Source organism: Monodelphis domestica, chromosome 3 (genome assembly GCF_027887165.1).
Source record: "Monodelphis domestica isolate mMonDom1 chromosome 3, mMonDom1.pri, whole genome shotgun sequence".
Lineage (NCBI taxonomy): Eukaryota > Metazoa > Chordata > Mammalia > Didelphimorphia > Didelphidae > Monodelphis > Monodelphis domestica.
The window spans coordinates 438010189-438029730 of record NC_077229.1 but is presented as its reverse complement, the minus strand read 5'-3'; the positions used below and the strand labels follow the sequence as shown (position 1 = coordinate 438029730).

The 19542-nt window shown below is 37.6% G+C and overlaps 1 protein-coding gene across 2 annotated transcripts in view; it reads left to right on the top strand.

The window, feature by feature from the left end:
* MTMR12 (myotubularin related protein 12) overlaps nucleotides 1-19542 on the top strand; it is a 93950-nt gene that overhangs the window by 49083 nt on the left and 25325 nt on the right. For both annotated transcript variants that reach the window (XM_001365807.4, XM_007487502.3), the window contains exons 2-7: nucleotides 4070-4130; nucleotides 9466-9605; nucleotides 10920-10992; nucleotides 12227-12357; nucleotides 14141-14234; nucleotides 18033-18162. In XM_001365807.4, coding sequence (XP_001365844.3) covers nucleotides 4070-4130; nucleotides 9466-9605; nucleotides 10920-10992; nucleotides 12227-12357; nucleotides 14141-14234; nucleotides 18033-18162 — 629 coding nt within the window. The remainder of the gene's footprint in view (nucleotides 1-4069; nucleotides 4131-9465; nucleotides 9606-10919; nucleotides 10993-12226; nucleotides 12358-14140; nucleotides 14235-18032; nucleotides 18163-19542) is intronic.

Genomic DNA, 19542 nt, shown 5'->3' with positions numbered 1-19542 from the left:
CTATTGTGCTAAAAGGAATAATGAAGTGGAGGAATTCCATGGAGACTGGAACAACCTCCAGGAAGTGATGCAGAGTGAGAGGAGCAGAACCAGGAGAACATTGTACACAGAGACTGATACACTGAGGCAAATTCAAATGTAATGGACTTCTCTACTAGTGGTAATGCAATGAGAACTGTAGGAAAAGAAACAGAAGAAAAACAACCACTTGATCACATGGGTTGGGGCTATGACTGGGAAAGTGGACCCTAAAAGATCACCCTAGTGCAAATACTAATAATAAAGAAATGGGTCTTGATTGATTGCACATGTTAAACCCAGTGGAATTGTGCATTATATATGGGAGAGAAAGGAGGGAGGGGAGGGAAGGAACATGAGTCTTGTAACCATGGAAAATTATTTCAAATCATTAATTAAATTAAGTTTTATAAAATAATTTTATGTATTAAAAATATATAAAATAAAATTAAATATATAAAAATTAAATTTTAAAAAAGAAATACTTGGCTTGATCAATTGCATTTGCTCATTCAATCTTTTAACTTTTCATTTAGAAAAAGATAAAGAAACCTTTGGCTTTTAGTTTAGAAACTTTTGAATATAGCCTAGTTCCCTGCTCCAATTTAATTGTGCATATGTTGCTATTATTCATGTTAATGTTTTTAAGTTCGTTAAGAATTCATTAATTCTTAATGAAATTATTTTAAAAGTTTTTTCCTCATAAAAATCTTGTGAATTAGGTAATATAAATCTGCATTTTATTTGGAGGAAGGTTGTGGGTACAGACCTGTGATTTTAATATTTGGGGCTTTCTCTCCACTCATGCAGAATGGTAGATGATCCAACTTAGTCTCAGAAAGTTGCTGAGAACACTGAAAGATTATGAGATTCTCCTTTAGTCACACAACTCATTTATCTATTAAAGAAAAGATTCAAGTCTTCCCAACCTCACTTTAATATTCAAATTACTTTGCTTTTCTGTGTTTGATAGATGGATAGAAAAGGCATTTGTTAAGTATTTTGTTATGTACTGTTCTAAGTGCTGGAGATAGAAATACAATCGAGCAAAATGGTCCTACCTTCATGGAACTTATATTTTAATGAGAATGATATAATGGAATGGAGGCCTAAAGAATCAAAGATTAAAGGACTTGCCCAGAATCAGAGCTGCTAAGTGGCAAAACTAAAATTTGATCCCAGGTCCCTTTTCTCCAAATCTAGAGATGTCCCTCATACTTTACATTGCATATGGTGGCACTCTGCAACTTAGAGATGATTTAGAAACCAATTCAAAGGAATTTCAGTCATGTTTTCTGAGCCCTACATAGGTGTGTTAATGTATGAACTCCCCTACATTTGCCCTTTCCAGTTGGATATGGATGGCTATTCTCTTTAAGGCTTAACATAATGTTTTTTTAATGCTTTTTCTCTTTGCTTTTTACTGGAAGAAAATGGAATACTGTCTTAGGATGAGTTCTACAGTATACTTAACTTCAGTGAGTTCCTGGACCTAACTTCAACCTCCCCAGCTGTAGGCCCCTCCAGACTCCATTAGAAATGGCACCAAACTGAATGCCAATGCCCCTTTCCTCTTTCTTTCATGACTAGTTATGACCTCCTCATTCCCTCAGGGCCAGAGAAAACCCAGAAACCCTCTTTATTCCTTCCTTCCCAGTGACAGTGGACTACTCTTGTGGGCATTCCAGGCCTTACCACCTGCATCCGTAGGACTTCTGGTTCTTTTCTACCTTCACGCTGAACTATCCCAACTATGTGTTGCTTCTGCAGTTAGTGTGAACTCCTTGAGAACAGTTTTCTTTTTCTACTTATAATTTCAGTTATCAGCACAATGCTTCATACAAGCACTTAATAAATCCTTTTTCATTCATTTATACATATGAATAGTACATAATACTTTGAATATCCATAGTAATACATGTATAATGGGTTGCCTTCTCAGTGGGTATAGGAGAGGCTAGTGAGAGGAAGAGAATTTGGAACTCAAAACTATAAAAAATGAATGTTAAAATTTTTAGAGAAAAAAGATGTATGTGCATTTGTGGATAAATATATAAGAAATAGAACTAGAGGGGGAAAAGAAGTGGAGGGAAGCAGTGGAGGGAGGGAGAGAGAGAAAATGAAGGAATGAATGAGTATGATGCTGGTCCTGCTTAACTTATCTTGAATAAAATTCATATTCTTTAGGTACTTGTGCTTCTTGTTACCCAAAATTCTCAGTTCTTCCGGTCCTTCCCTGTACTCAAGTGAAGATGTTTTTTTATGCCTTGAAGGGCTATAATATATTGAGGTTTAAATGACTGCTGCTTACTCTCCCTAAAGGAGGAGGCTAAGTGGGACAATCGAAAGAGCACTAGGCTTTTAGTCAGGAAGATCTGAGTTCAAATCCATTGGATACTTGCTAGCTGTGTGACTCTGAGAAAGGCACTCTTTGCCTCAGTTTCCTCAACTGTAAAATGGGGATGATAATAGCACCTCCCTCCCTGGGTTGTTATGAGGATTAAATTAGATAATAATAGAAAAACTCTAAGCATAATGCCTGGCATATAGGTGGCGTTAGATACATACTTACAGCACCCCCTATTCTCCCTTCCCACATAAAGCTCTTTTATTTTCTCTGCACACACACACACACAAAAACATTAGATCAAGAGCTACTAATTTGCTTATAAAGTGACGGTTTTAGATTGGATGGTCTCAGGGATCTCTTCTAATTCTAAATCCTTAACATATCCAAAATGTTATAATTTTCCATCATCATTGTCTATAGTTCAAAGTTCCCATAATTGTTTCTAATCTTAGTGCTATTCTCTTCTTTTTTTTTCCTTTTAAATGGCTACTTTTGCTCCTCCTTTACCTGTTACCTATAAAGACTAGGCTTTGATAGCTATTGTCATTGAGAAAAGATATTGGTTGGCAAATTTACCATGTTATGGTGAGTGCACATGTACTCTTAAAGACACTAGCTTTTCGAGATAATGGACAAAAAGACTTGTACAAAAATATTCATAGCTGCGCTCTTTGTGGTGGCCAAAAATTGGAAAACGAGGGGATGCCCATCAATTGGGGAATGGCTGAACAAATTGTGGTATATGTTGGTGATGGAATACTATTGTGCTAAAAGGAATAATGAAGTGGAGGAATTCCATGGAGACTGGAACAACCTCCAGGAAGTGATGCAGAGTGAGAGGAGCAGAACCAGGAGAACATTGTACACAGAGACTAATACACTGTGGTATAATCGAACGTAATGGACTTCTCCATTAGTGGCGGTGTAATGTCCCTGAACAACTTGCAGGGATCCAGGAGAAAAAAACACCATTCATAAGCAAAGGATAAACTATGGGAGTGGAAACACCAAGGAAAAGCAACTGCCTGAATACAGTGGTTGAGGGGACATGACAGAGGAGAGACTCTAAATGAACACTCTAATGCAAATATTATCAACATAGCAATGGGATCAAATCAAGAAAACATGTAATACCCAGTGGATTTACGTGTCGGCTATGGGGGGTGGGGGGGAGGAAAAGAAAATGATCTATGTCTTTAATGAATAATGTTTGGAAATGATCAAATAAAATTAAAAAAAAAGACACTAGCTTTTCTTTTTCCTGCAGTATTAATTTGCTTTCATGTTCTTAGGGACATTCTTTCACTGTCAGAAAGGATCTTTAATTCCTTAGACATCACACACACTGAAAGCAATTATTTTTGGGTCCAGAACCATGTCACATTAATTGGGTTAGGCTTACTTCCTTTCTTTTAGAAATTTTGTATTTATACTTATTAAGCACATATAATTTTAGAGAGGCTGATATTAAGATTTTTCAGTTCAAAACAAATCATTTTGTTTAGTTTTAGGATGTTCAGTCTTTGCCTGATGCTCATCAACCAAAATCACCTCAGTAGTTAATGACCTAATAAACAAAATAATATAATGGTCTGATGTGTTATTTGCTTTGTTGTGAACTGTGTCTTGACAGTATGGCTTGGTGTTGTTCTTTTCAAGCATTACATTTTTTTTAATTCCTTTTTTCTTCCTCTCTTTTAGGAAATACACACAAATGAAAAGGAAGTAGCAGAGAAGGAAGTAACTCTCCACTTGTTACCAGGTAACAGGCTATGTGAGGATTATACATTATGTGTAATTGGTCAATAAATACATTACCTTATTTCTTATGCTACTATTTATACTCCTTTGTTTTCAACCAAAACTGAATGAGGTTACAAAGCTGAGTTGCAGGGATAGCTAGCTCAGTAACCACATACCTGGGTCTACATATATGTTTTATATGCCAAGCCTAGACTATGCAAACCTTTTGCTTCTCTTCCCTGTTGTTCCCCACCTAATTTTAAATTGGGTAATCAGCTAGCCCCTCTCACCATACATATTAGCAGAGTCTTTTTTTTGCCACCCTTTTCTTTCCTGACTTACAAATTGAACAGAGCAAAACAAAAACACCCACTGCCCTCAAAACTTTTGTCTAGTGTATACCAACTTTCCTTAATAAGATAGATTAGTTTGACCATCATAGTGTAAGTCCTTACTTGCCATCTAGTTTTTTTTTCCCTCATCCTTATTTCACTTCCTGTACCACTTAGGACAGTTGATATATCTAGAAGGATTTAAATGCCCATTAAAATCATGCATTTATCAAGCACTTTCTATGCTAAGCCAAGAAGCCTATATTCTTAAGGGAGAAACAACATAGACACATATATAGACATATAAGTACATATTTAGGGGTATTATATGAGATATAACTTATATGATACAAACTTTTATAGATATAAATAAAAACATATGCATAAACGCATTGTATACAGGGAACCTTACAAGGGAAGACATTAGCAGCAGAAATGAGAGAGGGGCAGGAAAACCTCACACAGAAGGTAGGCTAAGTCTCGAAGAAAGGAAGCCAGGGGTGCTAAGAGATGGAAGATGAAGAGAAAAAATAATTCTAGGTAGGAGGGACAGCCAGTTTAAAGGAATAAAGACAGGAGAATGGAATGTGATATGTGAGGAGTATCAAGTAAGCCAGTATATCCAGACCATAGAGTTTGGAAGGGTGACTGGAAGATAGGAAGGGGTCCAAATTATAAGAAATTTTAAATGACAAACATTCATATTTTATGCTACAAGTATTGGAGGAGTGGTGGGGAGAATGGGAGTGGAGTGGAAAGTCATCAGATCTGTACTTTAAGAACAATACTTTGGCAATGCTTTGGGGATAGATTGGTATAGGGAAAGTTCTGAGGTAGAAAGCCAATTAAAAGGTTATTGCAGTAGTCTAGGCACAAAGTGATGACAGCTGTCTTTGTGAGTAGAATATAAAGAAGAGATTTTGCAAAGGTAAAAACAATAAGATTTGGCAACTGATTGGATAATGAGAGTGAAGAGTCAAGAATGATAAGAGGAAGAGCTAGGGAGCATAGTGGATAGAAGACCAGGCCTAGGGTTGGGAGGGCCTGGGTTCAAATGTGACCTCATACACGACCTAGCTAGATGACTCTAGGTAAGTAACTTAGCCCCAGTTGTCTAGCCTTTGATGCTCTTCTGCCTTAGAATTGATGCTAAGACAGAAGGTAAGAGTTTAAAAAAAAATTATAATAAGGTTGTGAAGCTTGGTGGCCAGAAGAATGGTAATGCCCTTAAATAGTCATAGAGTTTGGGAAGGGAAAAAAGGTGTTATAGGAGAAATGGTAATGAGTTCTTTTTTGGAGATAATTAAAATTGAAGTGCTTCCAGAGCATTCAGTTTAAAATGTTCAGTAGGCCTCTGGTAGTGGCAGAACTCAGGAGAAAGAAAGATACTATTTGTCTGTGGATCTGAGACTAAGCTGCCCAGAAATGATAATTGACCCTGGAGTAACTGATGAGGTCACCCAGCAAGATGGTACTAGAGAAAAAGGAGAACAGGACCAGGGAAGATCCTTGAAAGACATTTAGAGTTGTTGAGGGTGACATGGAAGATCCAGCAAAAGAGATCTACTGTTGTCAGACATAGGGAGGAAAATCAACAGAGAGTAATGATACTAAGATCCTCAGAAGAAAGATCCAGGAAGAGATAGTGTTAGCCATGTCTGATGTTGTTGACAGGTGAAAAAAGACCAGGATTGAGAAGGAGGAGGAGGAGACAGAGACAGAGGAGACGACCTTTGGACTTGGCAATTAGGAGAAAGTATTTTCAGTTGAATGATGAGTCAGAAGCCAGATTGCAGTGGGTTTAGACAAGAGAGAGCACAGAAAGTGGGAGTATCAGTACAGATAACTTTTTAAAGTTTATCTGAGAAAAGAAGAGAACTAGAGGATGGAAGGAGCTTGTGTCAGGTTTTTTTTTTTTAAGGATAAGGGGAAACTTGGCTGGGCTTAAAAACAATAAGGAATAAACCAATGGAAATAGAATGAAGATTGAGGTGTATAATGGAAGGGGCAATGTCTTGGAGAAGACAGGATAGGATAGGATAGGATAGGGTGCAGAAAGAGGTGCTAAAGAGAAGATCTGAATCATCATCAGAGACAGGAATAAAGAGGAGGTAATGGGAGACCATCTCAAGGGGATCTGAGATAGGAAGAAGAGGGATATCAGCATTTTAAGGGAAGTAGCAGGTGAACTTCTCAACTGAGAGAGCAGTGAAAGGGAGGGGTGTTTGTGGAAAGCTTGAAGAGAGAACAGAAGGTTTGGAACAACTGTTGTGTTGAGTGGGAGAAAAAGTCAGGTAGGAGTAGGATTGCTTTGATATATAGTGAGGCATTAGTTGGGGTTAGATAATATAAATTTGGAGTGGATGGCTGTGTGACTCCTCTGTTCATCAGGAAGAGAATAAGAGCAAAGGAGGTAGATGGGAGTCCAGGGTAGGGGTTCGGGAAGGTGTGAGCCTTCAAGCATCAGAGTCAGTGAAAGCAGAGTATTAGAGCTCTCTCTCTCACTGGAAGTAGTGAGACAGGGGAATGAAAGAAGATGCAGCCAGTACTGGAAAGATGGAGAGGAAAGTGTTGCCATCCTGGGGGCTAAGGAGCCAGTTCTGAATTACTGCCAGAGAAAAGAAGGAGCAAGAGAAGAGGGAGGCTAAAATGAAAGGCTGCTTTAAATCAGTCAGAGTTCTAGATGGCACAGAGGAGAAGACTGAGTGATCTGAAATGGGTATATTCAGGAGGATAGGGTCAAGGTGAAAAGGATTAAGGGAGCAGGATGAGGGTTTGTTCCTTAGTGGCTGGGGGATTCATTAGCACTGGGGTAGGGCAAATAAGAGAGACTTAGGTGTATACTGTTAGGAAAATGAGTCCTGAGTATCCTGAATAGGAGGACAGCTACTGAAGAAAGAAAGGGATAAGAAAATTCAGGGTTTCCTCCAGAATCAGGCCATCTACTTCTCAGCACTGCCAGTCCTCAGTTACCTGACCCCCACTCTCCTTGGCAACAGATAGTGTTACTAGATCTTGGGGGCACCCCAGCCAGGATGTCCTTCAAGTCCCAGCTAAAATCCTGCCTTCTATGGGAAGCTTTTAGCAGTCTCTCTCAATTCTAGTGTTTTGCTTTGTAGAAGATTCCCAATTTATCTTCCATATACTTTGTACCTAGTTTGTATGTTGTCTCCCCCATTAAAGTGTGACCTTCTCCAGGGTAAGCAACTATCTTTGTATCCTTTGTTTAGCATAGCATAGTGTGGCACATAGTAGGAACTTAAATGTACTGTCTGACAAGCACAGCTTGGCTATGTGATGTCCTGGGATCCATGTGAGGTCCAGGAACCTAAACCAGGAAATAGGAAGTGGTATGTCCCAGCCTAGCAGTCATGTGGGCCCTCATATTCTAAGGGTCTCTGAGGACTCAGCAAGGAGACCTAAATTTCAAATGTTTCAGGCCACAGGATGTGGTTTATCTGTTCTTGAAGGAAGGGTAGCTGTGTGTTCTGAAGCCTGTACTCTGTATACTGTACCATACCGCACTTTGGAAAGAATTTTAACCTTGTTCATATCAATCAGTGTGCAACTCGAAGCACTATGCTATGCTTCAAAATATCATCTCCTACTGATTTTTTAGTATAAAAATTATAAGATCTCCTATTAGCTGCCTTATATTAATTTTTAACTTAAAGTGCTTCAGCCACAGGATGGTATATGTCTGGGAGAGAAATGTATCTGGAAAATTCATTAAAGCCATTGCAAGGAGTTTAAATCACAGAAAACATTTTTAAAACAAGTTTCCCTCTAGCTTAACTAAAGCCTTTTCTGAAGCTGTTTTGAACATTGAATAAATCCCTGGCTTAACCATTGTATACGTGCATGTATTTTCCCCCAAACACTGTTGTCTCTAGAAATTGAACTATTGGATAAACCTTCATTGGATCAACAACTCCTGTGTTACCTTACTCTGTAAACCTTAAGCAATTACTTAACTTCTTAAAAAAAGAAGATAAATTAATACCCATCTATGTTTTCTTGCCAATCTTGGGGCATCTAAAACTTGTCTCTGATCTAACATGGAGAGTTCAATGAAGAAGGAACAATTTTAATGATATTATTACAAGAAATTTTTAAAGAGGATAGCTTATTTTCTTCTTTTTCCCTTCAACCTTTTTGTATGTGTGTATTTGGGGGTAGGGGAGAATGTATATCTATACTGGATTTGCTTTTTTAGAGGAAATAGTTTCCTCTTCCTCCTTATACTATATATTTCTAGTCTTTTCCCCTGTATCATTCCCTTTTCCTACCATTTATGATGGATTTCTGCAAAACATTAGCTTTTCTTCTTGAGAGCAGATAGACCCTGCCTTTTATTAGCATGTACTGTTGTTGCTTGTCTTTGGAGCCCTGCTCAAAATGATTAGGATGATCTTGAAGAAGCTGCTTTGCCTCATACCTCTTGTTTGTAAACTGCTAACTTTGCAATCAAAGAACCAGGCAGATTCTATCAAATTCCCTTTTCCCTGCCAAAATGAGAAATTATGACTTCAGTCAATGGCTATAAAACTGATAAAAGATTCTGTATTTTAAAAATATTAGCAAGATTTCACTCTACCTGTCAGCCATACAGGGGAAAGATTTTTATGGAATATCTGTCTAGTCTAAAAGGAGGTACTGACAATCTTGCTACCATGTCTTCTTGATGGTGGAGGCCTGATGAATACTATCTTCCTAGAAACTTACATCTCTTAAAGTCAGGTTTATCTAGAAAAATGTTCATCATAGATCTATAGTCAGTCTATTTTGACTTTGCTTATCTTATCTTAGTGTTTGAGTATTGGCACTATAATTAAGTCTCTCACAAGATTTTTTCATCCCATACCACTGCACTAAAACAATAAAAGGGTTGGTAGTATTTTCACATAAAGAAACAAAAATACATGTGAGCTTATTCTTGTTTTTAGTCAAGATAAAACTGTAAGCCTTTAATTGTTTTACTATTTCTGGAAAATTCATGTACATATTTTGCTTTTTGATTAGGTGAACAACTGCTTTGTGAAGCCAGCACAGTACTTAAATGTATCCAGGATGATTCGGGTCAGCATGGAATCTGTGGGAAACTCGTTTGCACAGACTTCAAGATTGCCTTCCTTGGAGAAGAATCTACATTGGATGATAATGTATGAAAATATTTTTACCTAGACTATACAATAGGTCCTTAACGGTCATCCAGCTTCTAGTTTGCAAATATACACAAAACAATCTGTGTGTATGTGAATGTCTCTATCCCTGTCATATTTACATAGACATATAGAGAATTTCTTTTCTACCTCCCTATTTCCTCTGAGAAATCAAAGTATTGAGCTCTTACTATGAGTACTGGGCATGTAAAGAAAGGCACAAACAGTCTTTAGCCTCTGAGTCTTCCTTTCGGTAGCAATACCGCTATGAAGCATTCTAGTAGTATCATTTACAAGCTTGCTTAAATTTCCCAGGTCCCAGGTAATTTGACTGTCACTGATAATGCCTTGGGAGTAAAAGCCATCCTCCATATGTATATGAAGGAAAAAAGGAGATGGGTGTAATGTGTAGTGAAGGATAACAGGTGGACAACCTAAATACTTCACAGATATACATGAAAACATTAGAAGACACAGAGGAAGCTCTCCAGACTCTTATATATAGGTTTATGGGACAACGTGTATGAGAACCATCGTGTGTGTGGCAAAGAGAAGCTGTTGTCTTCATTGGTAGGCAAGGTACTCATACTAATGAGGGAGTACCTCCCTCAGAATTTAGAAGTTTCTATAGAATACTATGTGCTAAGCACTAGGGGAGACAGAAGAGAGAAGTTAATGTTCCTGCCCTCATGGAGCTGGCCCTCTGAGTCAACAGCATGAATAAATGAAATCTACATAGTAGGAAAATGTTACCAGTGCTAAGTTTAGAGCAGAGATCACTTCCTGGTTCCTGTTTAAACTTGCCCTTTATCAAACTTGCATTTTAAATTGCAAGGCTATGGTCCTCTAGTGCCATTGTGTCCTTTCTTCTCCTCTTGTTAAATGTATTCCATTGTTCTATGGAAATCCATGAAGAGTACATTTACCAGAAGCTTGAATCATTTGATCTTTTCACCTTTTACCAGGTTTGGATTTGCTTACTTTTATAGGTGAAGAGAATTTCTGTGGCTTCTAAAATTTATAACCCCTATTTCCCTTCCCACTAAATTAAGTGGATATTGTTTGGCCCTGTATGTCCCTTTGTGGAACAACTGAGGAGCATGATGCTAATCATGTATATTTGGGTAGTGTAGAGTTCTTTGTCTTGTTATTTGTGCCACATAACTACATAATATCTTACCCAGTGTTGTGGTTATTTCTTCCTACCGTTCTTGAATATGTAAGCCGGAGATAACTCAGTCTGTGCCCAACCTGTACATCTTTCAATCCTGTTCATTAGGGCCTCTAACTTATTTTTTGTTCATGTTTTTTTAGGAGCCTCAATTTAAGAATAAGTTGATAGGAGAAAATGATATTACTTTGCACTGTGTTGACCAAATTTATGGAGGTAAGAATGTGTTTTACAGTCAAATTTTAAAGTATCTCACAAGCAAATCTTGAAAATCTGTTCTACATGTAGCACCAACTCCATATTCAGTAGCAGCCTTGGCTATTCAGGTTGTCCACCAAAAGCTAACTTTGTCAAATCTGTCATGGGATCATAGATTTACCACTGGAAGAGACCTTTGAGACCATCTAGTTCATCCAATTCATTCTAAAACTGATGTACAGAGAATTAAAGTAATTGGCCCAGAGTCACACAGCTAGTTTGTGTCTGAGCTTTTTTAGTCCAAGTCTAGTGCTATTACTGTCTTTTAAACTTTAAGGTTTTTTTTTTTAAGTCTTTTAAATTGAGGAACAGAGGGCACTTAATTCCAATCCCACATACTAGGACTTGCCTGTGTAGTCTAGGGCTTCCTTTCTTCCTACTGTTCACAATATGAATTTTACTCCGAATTTAATCAGTTTACGGCTATGGAATTTATTAAACATTTAGTGTGATTCTAGTGCAATGCAAGGCACCAAGTATTATGGAAGGTACTAGAACACAGTAGTTATGTGAGTGCTCATAAAAAAAAAAAAGTTTTGTGGTGAGGGTGTTTGGTCTTTTCAGTTGAGTCCAACTTTTCATAACCCTATTTGGGATTTTCTTGGCAAGCATACTGAAATGGTTTGCAATTTCCTTCTCTAGCTCACTTATTTGACAATTGAGAAAACTGAGGCAAACAGGGTTATGTGACTTCCCCAGGATCACTCAGCTAATAGTGTCTGAGCTCAGATTTGAATTTAGGTCTCCTTGACTCCAGGCCAGCACTCTATCTACTCTGCCACCTAGCTGTCCCATTTTAAAAAGCTTACCTTATAGAATTCTTCATACATTCCCTCCACTACAGAACTGTGGTCCCTCTAATAGATTTTCCCCTGGTGAGCTCTTTGCTTGGTGATTTTTAGTTTTAGGGTCCTGGTTTCTTCAATTCAGTAAAATTTAGTTCTCCTGAGAATAATTAGTTTTTAATTGCTGATGTGGCCAGTATAATGAAGAAACAGGACTGCTCTTAGGCTGGGGTATATATTGAACTCTTGCTGAATGGGTCTTAGGGAACAAGCGCTGTTTTTAACTCTCACTTTTTAAAGAGGACAGTCATGATTCTTTAAACTGTAGCTTATCACCTTCATGCCTTAGTAACCCAATTTTCTTTTCTTATTTGATCTACTGACTTGGATTCCCCCCTCCCCCATAGTGTTTGATGAGAAAAAGAAACCATTGTTTGGACAACTAAAGAAATACCCTGAAAAGCTCATCATCCACTGCAAAGACCTCCGAGTATTTCACTTCTGCCTGAGGTACACAAAAGAAGAGGAAGTTAAAAGGGTAAGTATTTGTATCTGTTTGGAGAAATTATTTCCCTTTAGACCCACCCACCACCCCCCAATCCTGGAGAAGTGGGTTATGGATGGGTGTTTATTTTGTTTATACTGCCAAAAAGGTAGGGGAAAGAGCAGTTTGTGTTGACAGGGTTTTAAAAAAATAATAATACAATAATGTATTATTGGGCCATACTCAAAATTCAATTAAGCCAGCCTATGCATTTTCAGAGAGTATACTACTGCCTTCTGAGGCCCTTCATTCATTTTATACCTTGCTTTCTGGTCCTTCACTAGACAGGAACAGTTAACAGAGTAACTCTATGGGAAGACAGTGAGGGGCATTGGAGGTGGGATTGGAGAGAGAAGGCCTGAAGTAATCTTCCCCTGAAGCTGTTAGCTTCCCAGCTAGTAGGTGATGGTCAATGACCTTGACACCTAAGGAAAAGCAAAAGTCAAAGTCTTGAAAGGAAGTATTGAGGTGAGGAAGAGAGAACTATAGTTTCTGTGAGGGAAGCTGGCTCTTACAGAAAGAGCTGTGCTTTGGAGACTGAGTAAACCTTAATTGCTTTGGACCAGAGAAAAATGATATGGTATAAATAGGCAAATTCAGAAAAGTGACTGGGATTATTTTACTTTCATCACAGTTCCTGTACTTTTGATGAACAAAATGCAAGACACACTGTGAGACTTTTTTTTTTTTAATCTCACTTTAACCACTTCAGTAGAAATCTGATGGGACTTCACTGTGTTTCCTTTTTCTGGCTATGGCAAATAATATTCATGTGTTGTCCCAGCTCTTTACAATTACATCTAAACTTCAAAGTAACTTCTATAGTCAGCCCTGTTATCCATACTAAGTAGGCTTGGAATGGGAGGATAGTTTTCAATACTAAAAATCCCTAGGTAGCCCTCAAATATCATGATAGTAAGTGTTTCAACCTAGCAGTAAGTTGGATTGGTTTTACCTTGGGGAAGACCATTTAACCTCTTTTTTACCTTAGTTTCCTTATCTATAAAAATGGGAACAATAATAGCATTTGCCTCACAAGGTTGATGGGAGTATTATGTGATAATATAAATAGCATACTACAAAACGCTAGCTATAATTATTATTGTTATTATTGCCTAAAATTGTTTAGGTAGTGTCAGAATGCAATTTGAACCTAGCCTTCTCACTGTTAGTTATTTCCAGTTAATTTCATGTATAAGGATTGTTTGTACACAGTTGTCTGCTTGTTGTCTTCACCATTAGACCCTGATATCCTTGAGAGCAGGGACTGATCTTTCTTTTTATTCCCAGCATTTATCATGGTATGTGTTACATAGTAGGTGATAAATGTTTCTTGAGTAACTCCAGATTCATGCTAACTTCATATGTACAGAGATAGGAAAAAAGATCAGGAGATGTCGAACAAAAAATAACTTTTTAAATTAAACTGTAATATTTTTATTAGACTATATTTGGGAGTTTGAGATTTTATTTACAATTTTATTAATCATTGAATTGGCACTTAAATCCAATTTTTAAGAAAAAAGCACTTTTTAGAAAACTTTTGCCTGTAATTTAGTAATCTTACCACTTACGATGGCTCCAAGAGCTATCATTGAAGTTTGGGGTTATATACCTAACAGCTGTCATAGGGGATTATGAAAGCTATCTTCCCTAAGTGTGTTTCTAGCAGCCTAGTCAAAAACTATGAGCTTTCTTCTCTGAGATTTCCTGAACAAAATTGAAGTGTGCTTAGCTCTTTAGTACTTAACTTGATGGTGGCGATTTTTTCCCCTAGATTGTCAGTGGCATAATTCATCATACCCAGGCTCCTAAACTACTTAAACGATTGTTTCTATTTTCCTATGCAACTGCTAAGCAAATCAGTACAGGTAAGTGATATCTGATCTTTTTTTTCTCCTCTTTGGTTTCTGCCTTCATTTTTGGTTTTAGTAAGTTGCTTAAGCCTAATGGAAAATAAGTTTTGTCTGCAAGTGTTTGACAACTGAACCTAATGTTTAGATTTTTAACATTGTTGATACAAGATAGACTTTGTAAATTGTAACTCTGTGCTCAGAGTTTAGAAAAACACAAATTGAAGTGTTCACTTCTAAATTTTTTTTCCTTTTTAAATGTCTTGATCTAGGAGGTTCTAGGAGTATGTAACATGTGTTACATACTAAAAGTCTTAAAAATCATAGCAAGTTTTTATAGGACAAGAAATACAAGCATATTTTTTAAAAAACTGGCATGGTGTGAGAAGCGACTTCATTTCCACAAGTTGGCCATACACTGTAGTACATTGATACTTAATTAATTGTGTCATGGACCCCTCTGAAAGTCTGGTGAAGCCATTCTCAGAATATCATTTTAAATGCAGAAGATTACAATGGAAACCAGCTGTGTTGAAATACAATTTTGTTTTGTTTTTAAGAAAACAAGTTTGTGTACTCCAAAGAACTCTTGCCCTACTGTCTTTCTATACAGGAAGTCAAAACAAAGAAATTCTGGAAATCGAAGATGACCAACTCATTGGAGTCTAGTTCCTCTGAGGGCAATCAGTGGTGTTAGGTTGCAGAATGAGGAGACATGGCTGCCTTGACAACCTTGGGCTTTGCTGGGGCACAGACTCTGCTCTCTTTTGACTCTTTCATTTTCTTGATTTGGCCCCTAAATCAGCCCATTTGCCATGCTTTATCCTGAGGTGGCTTGCGTTCTAATTAGCCCCAGAGACTTTCAGGTCTATATGTCAAGGCAGTGACAAATGGAATGAATGATGTGGGAGTTTCCAATGGTATTTCAAGGGCAGTCTATAATGCAGTAGTATATACTCTTGTGAGGGACCTGGGTTTTGTGGTATTGTTATTAGTCAAATATTCTGAGTACTATATAGCTGTCATATAGATTATGCGGGCTATGACCAATTTTCAGGCAAGATAACCTGAGTTCAGGTCCCACCTCTGATACATACTAACTACATGAACTTGAGCCCATCACTTCAATATGGCAGTGTTCTTTAATAGAAGGTGTTTTTCTAAACCAGACATTTCATAAACCAACGAAATCCTTATAAGTTGCAGAACACTTGTCAGTTACTGAAAAAATGGGGCTGCACCAGAAAAACTCATCTTCCTTTCCCTCTCCTTTTCCCTTCCTCTCCCCAATCTAGTTCTCTAGGGAAAAAACATTTCTATGACAATTTTAAAGTTTAACCTGTATTTTTTTTTAACTCTTACCTTCTGTCTTAGAATCAATACTATGTATTGGTTTTGAGGCAAAAGAGTGATAAGGACTAGACAATGGGAGTTAGGTGACTTGCCCAACATCACACAGCGAGGAAGTGTCTGTTTTAACCTGTATTAAAATGTTTCCATCACTTTTTAAGTCTAGACAATCAACAGAATAATAAATCAAGCCCTGATTTAAAGTATTTGCTGATGTTTCTAAGATATAAATGCTCACTCTGAAAATTTAACAATTGACTCTTGCTTTATACATCCACCAAAACTGTGCTAAATATCATTTAATTTGTTTTTGTTTCAGAAAACACTCAAGGATTACAAAGTGTTTCAGAATTAGTCTTATAAATGCTAATTAACATTATAATGTTGGTGTGTGGAACAAAATTTCATGTGAAAATAGTTGTGTGAGATGCTAATTTATTCTCAATTATTATAATTAATTGGAAAGTTTGCTGGTTGAAAAATTATGCTCTACTTGAATTAATCCTATGCCCTTCTTGGCTTAATTTTAGCTTTTTGTCCTGATTCCTGGAATTTGGACACAATCTGAATATTTCTTGCCTAGCCAGTTTTTAACTTTCTCTCCACCCTAACATATGTTGATCAGCATGCCAAGAACTTTACCCTGATTGACCCTGCCAGTTTTATTCATCTGTAGTAACTTAAGTACCTCAGTTGATTCCCACCCTCGTCTTCCCTCATCCCTCACACTCATTGAGCAATTTCATAACAATAAATGTTGAATTTAGCAATTAATTGAAACAATTTTAAGTTAGAAATCAAATATAGAAATTTTAAGAGATGAGAATTTTGTCGTCTGGACCATTTGGTGTCAAACTCAAAAAGGAACAGATCCCTGCCCTGCTTATTGGCACGGAAAACCACAAATTACCATTATCTGTCTTGTAGAACAAAATAAATAAAATACATTTCCCAAACACATTTTTATCTGGTTTCTTCCATTCCTTGCCACATGCTGAGTGTGAGTTTGACACTGATCAGGAAAACATTTGAAAGCATCATTTGTCCTAACAGTTCATTAATATCCCTAAAAAGAGAGTCTCTAAAAACTTCATTTGAAAGACTTGCCTTTCTAGAGACTGAACTACTAAACCTGAGTAACATGATCTTTGACACCTTTTATAAGTTTTACTTTACTGGCAGGGTAGCAGAAAGACACTAGCATATTGATTCAGTTCAAGCTTTTGAAAGTTTTGTTGTTTTGGGCGGGGTTACATATTATTTTGTGGCTGTTGGATTTGCACTTATGGCCTGGCACTATTCAAAATAGAGGGCACAGACTTTATCAAATAGGTAATCTTTAATAGCATCTTTATTTGCAGATATGCAGTGATGCAATGATAGATATTTGAACCAAATAGCTCACTTCGGTTTAAGTAAAACATCTGAGACTGGCTTAGCAAGTGTCCTTACCTGTCTGCAGCCACAGCCAGATACTTCTTCCCCTCTTGTCCTTTCCTGACAACTCTCAAATGGAAGCAGAGTCAGACGAGCAGAGGGATGTCATCTGTTGCCTTGGCAACTTTAATAGTTGCTTTATTGTTACCTATCCCCAGGAAGCTTGATTCCACTTCAAATGGAAGGACACATGCTATTGTATAACTTCTTTAGCACCTAAACTAAAAAATTCTTTTTTGGTGGCAGTTCCTCTTCAAATAAAAACAGTGAAAGTTGACACTTTGCCAAAATCAACCTTCTGTCTTTCTGTACGTTGTGGTAAGGCTAAAAAAAAATGCATTTATTATTTTAGCATATGCTTCAAACCTTTCTTCCAGTTTTTTTTTTTACTGCTCTTTTAGGAGCTAAATTATTGCATAACGTGGCTAAAAATGCAGCTGGGTATGTGGCTTTGTGAAGAATAGCAATCAAAATATCTTTGTGTCATGTGAAATAACAATTTTTCGTTAATGAAGAAAATAGTATAAAGTTTACTTTTTTTATTTGAATCTGACTTCTTCATTGGTATAAGAATGCCCTGGTATGAAAGTTGCTTTTATCCATGCAGTTCTTCTGTCATTTACAGTTTTAGAGTTGCCTAGAGCCAGTAAGAGATAAAAAACTTACTTTTCAAAATAGCTAGGTAGCACAGTAGATTGAAAGCCAATACATAGTATTGATTCTAAAATGGAAGGTAGGAGTTTAACTTTACCTTGGGGTATACAGCTTTGTATATGTCACATGTTTTACTTTGAACACAGATTTTCCAGATTCCTCAGTCACCCCTTCACTACCCAGTGCTGTCCTTCAGGATAAGATTAAGAGTAAGAAATGAACTAGTTTTGCATAAGTAAAGTGTGTTAAAAGTTTTGTTGATGTGGGAGTATGATAAAGGAAATAAGCTAGTATCTACGATTTCACTTCCATATAATTGCAATATCGGTGCCTTATGAAAATCTTATTTTAATCCTTTTATCTTTGTTTTGTTAGCCACAGGCCCCACACACCAAACTGTAATGTTTGACACAATTAAGGACTGGCATTGGGAACTGGAGCGAACGAAAGGAAACATAAAATACAAAGCAGTGAGTGCCAATGAAGGCTATAAAGTCTGTGAAAAGTAAGGTTTTAAAATTGTGTTTTTTACAGAAAGCTTGAACATGCCAAAGGTGTTATTGTATAGACCCGTGATGGAAAACCTTTTAGAGATGGAGTGCTGGGCCCTGCCCTTTTCCCACCCCCCCAGACCTAGCGTCATGCCCCTCCACCTACTTGTTGGGCATGCCCTGTCCCCCCCTTACCCCATACAGGGAAGGGAGTGAGGAAGTGCTCCCATTGGGCTACTGGGTGGAGGGGCAAGTGAAGTGAGGAATGACCTTAGCAAGTGTAGAGAGGAGGAGGGGAGTGGCTGGAGCACTCTGTTCCCCTCCAGCTCTGCTGCCTATGAGTCACCCACCTTACCCCCTGTGTGCTCCCATTGGCTGCTGGGCAAAGGGGTGGGAATGTAAAAAAATGTCATCAGGAATAGTGGAGAGGGGGAGGGGAACAACTTTGCCTGAGTCCCTCTGCCTTTCTAGTAACAAACTCGGTGGGGAGGGCTACCACATGCCCACAGAGAGCATTCTGCATGCCATCTTTGACACCTGTGCCATAGGTATCAGCCCATCACTGGTATAGACTTTGAAAATATACTAAACAAATATTCAGGTATACAGCTTCTTTTCCCTTAGACTGGGAATCCTGCTTGAAGATGTCAGAGCTACTCTCTAAAGCCTTTTTTGTTTGTAGAAGCTTAGCACCTCTTGAAAACTTGGTCCTTGATGTACTTCATTTGAAAGAGAGTCTCTAGGACTCTGCTAAAAATGTCTCCTAAAATCCTTGTCATCATTATAGTGTCAGGTCAGTAGTTTCTCTCTGCTCAAAGAGGTTTTCCTATCAAGTAGATCTGTTAATCAATTGATTCTGTGCTTGTATGATGCAAGCATTTGAGTTAGCTGCCAGCCTGAACCATAACCTTTTGTCCAGAGTAGGAGATGAAGGTTTCTGAACTGATTTGCCCCATTGTTTTCTGGCCTGTTTTGTGCTCTAAAACCTCTTCAGCTGAATAGCTTGATGGTAAAATTTTCAGAGTAACTGTTTTTGTCATCATCTAGCAATAGCATCTATAATAAATGCTAAGGAATATAGATTAATCTAGCAAGTAAATATTGAGAAAGGGGGATTTTCCTTGGGTTTGCTTTTCTTTTGGACCGATGTAAATCTTTAAGGGAACTGTTAAAGTGAAGCAAGAGTAAGGCAGTAAGGAAGAATGGTTAAATCATCAAATTATTTTTTTCTCAGTACATAGGTTCCATATCACTTGTTGGATAGCTACCCCAAGCATTTATTAAACATTCACTATGTGCAAAGCACTGAAGACAGTAAATACCTATATGCAAAATTGACTTTCTAGGGCATACCCTTGTTCAGGGATCCTGACTGTAGCAGGAATTCTTAAACT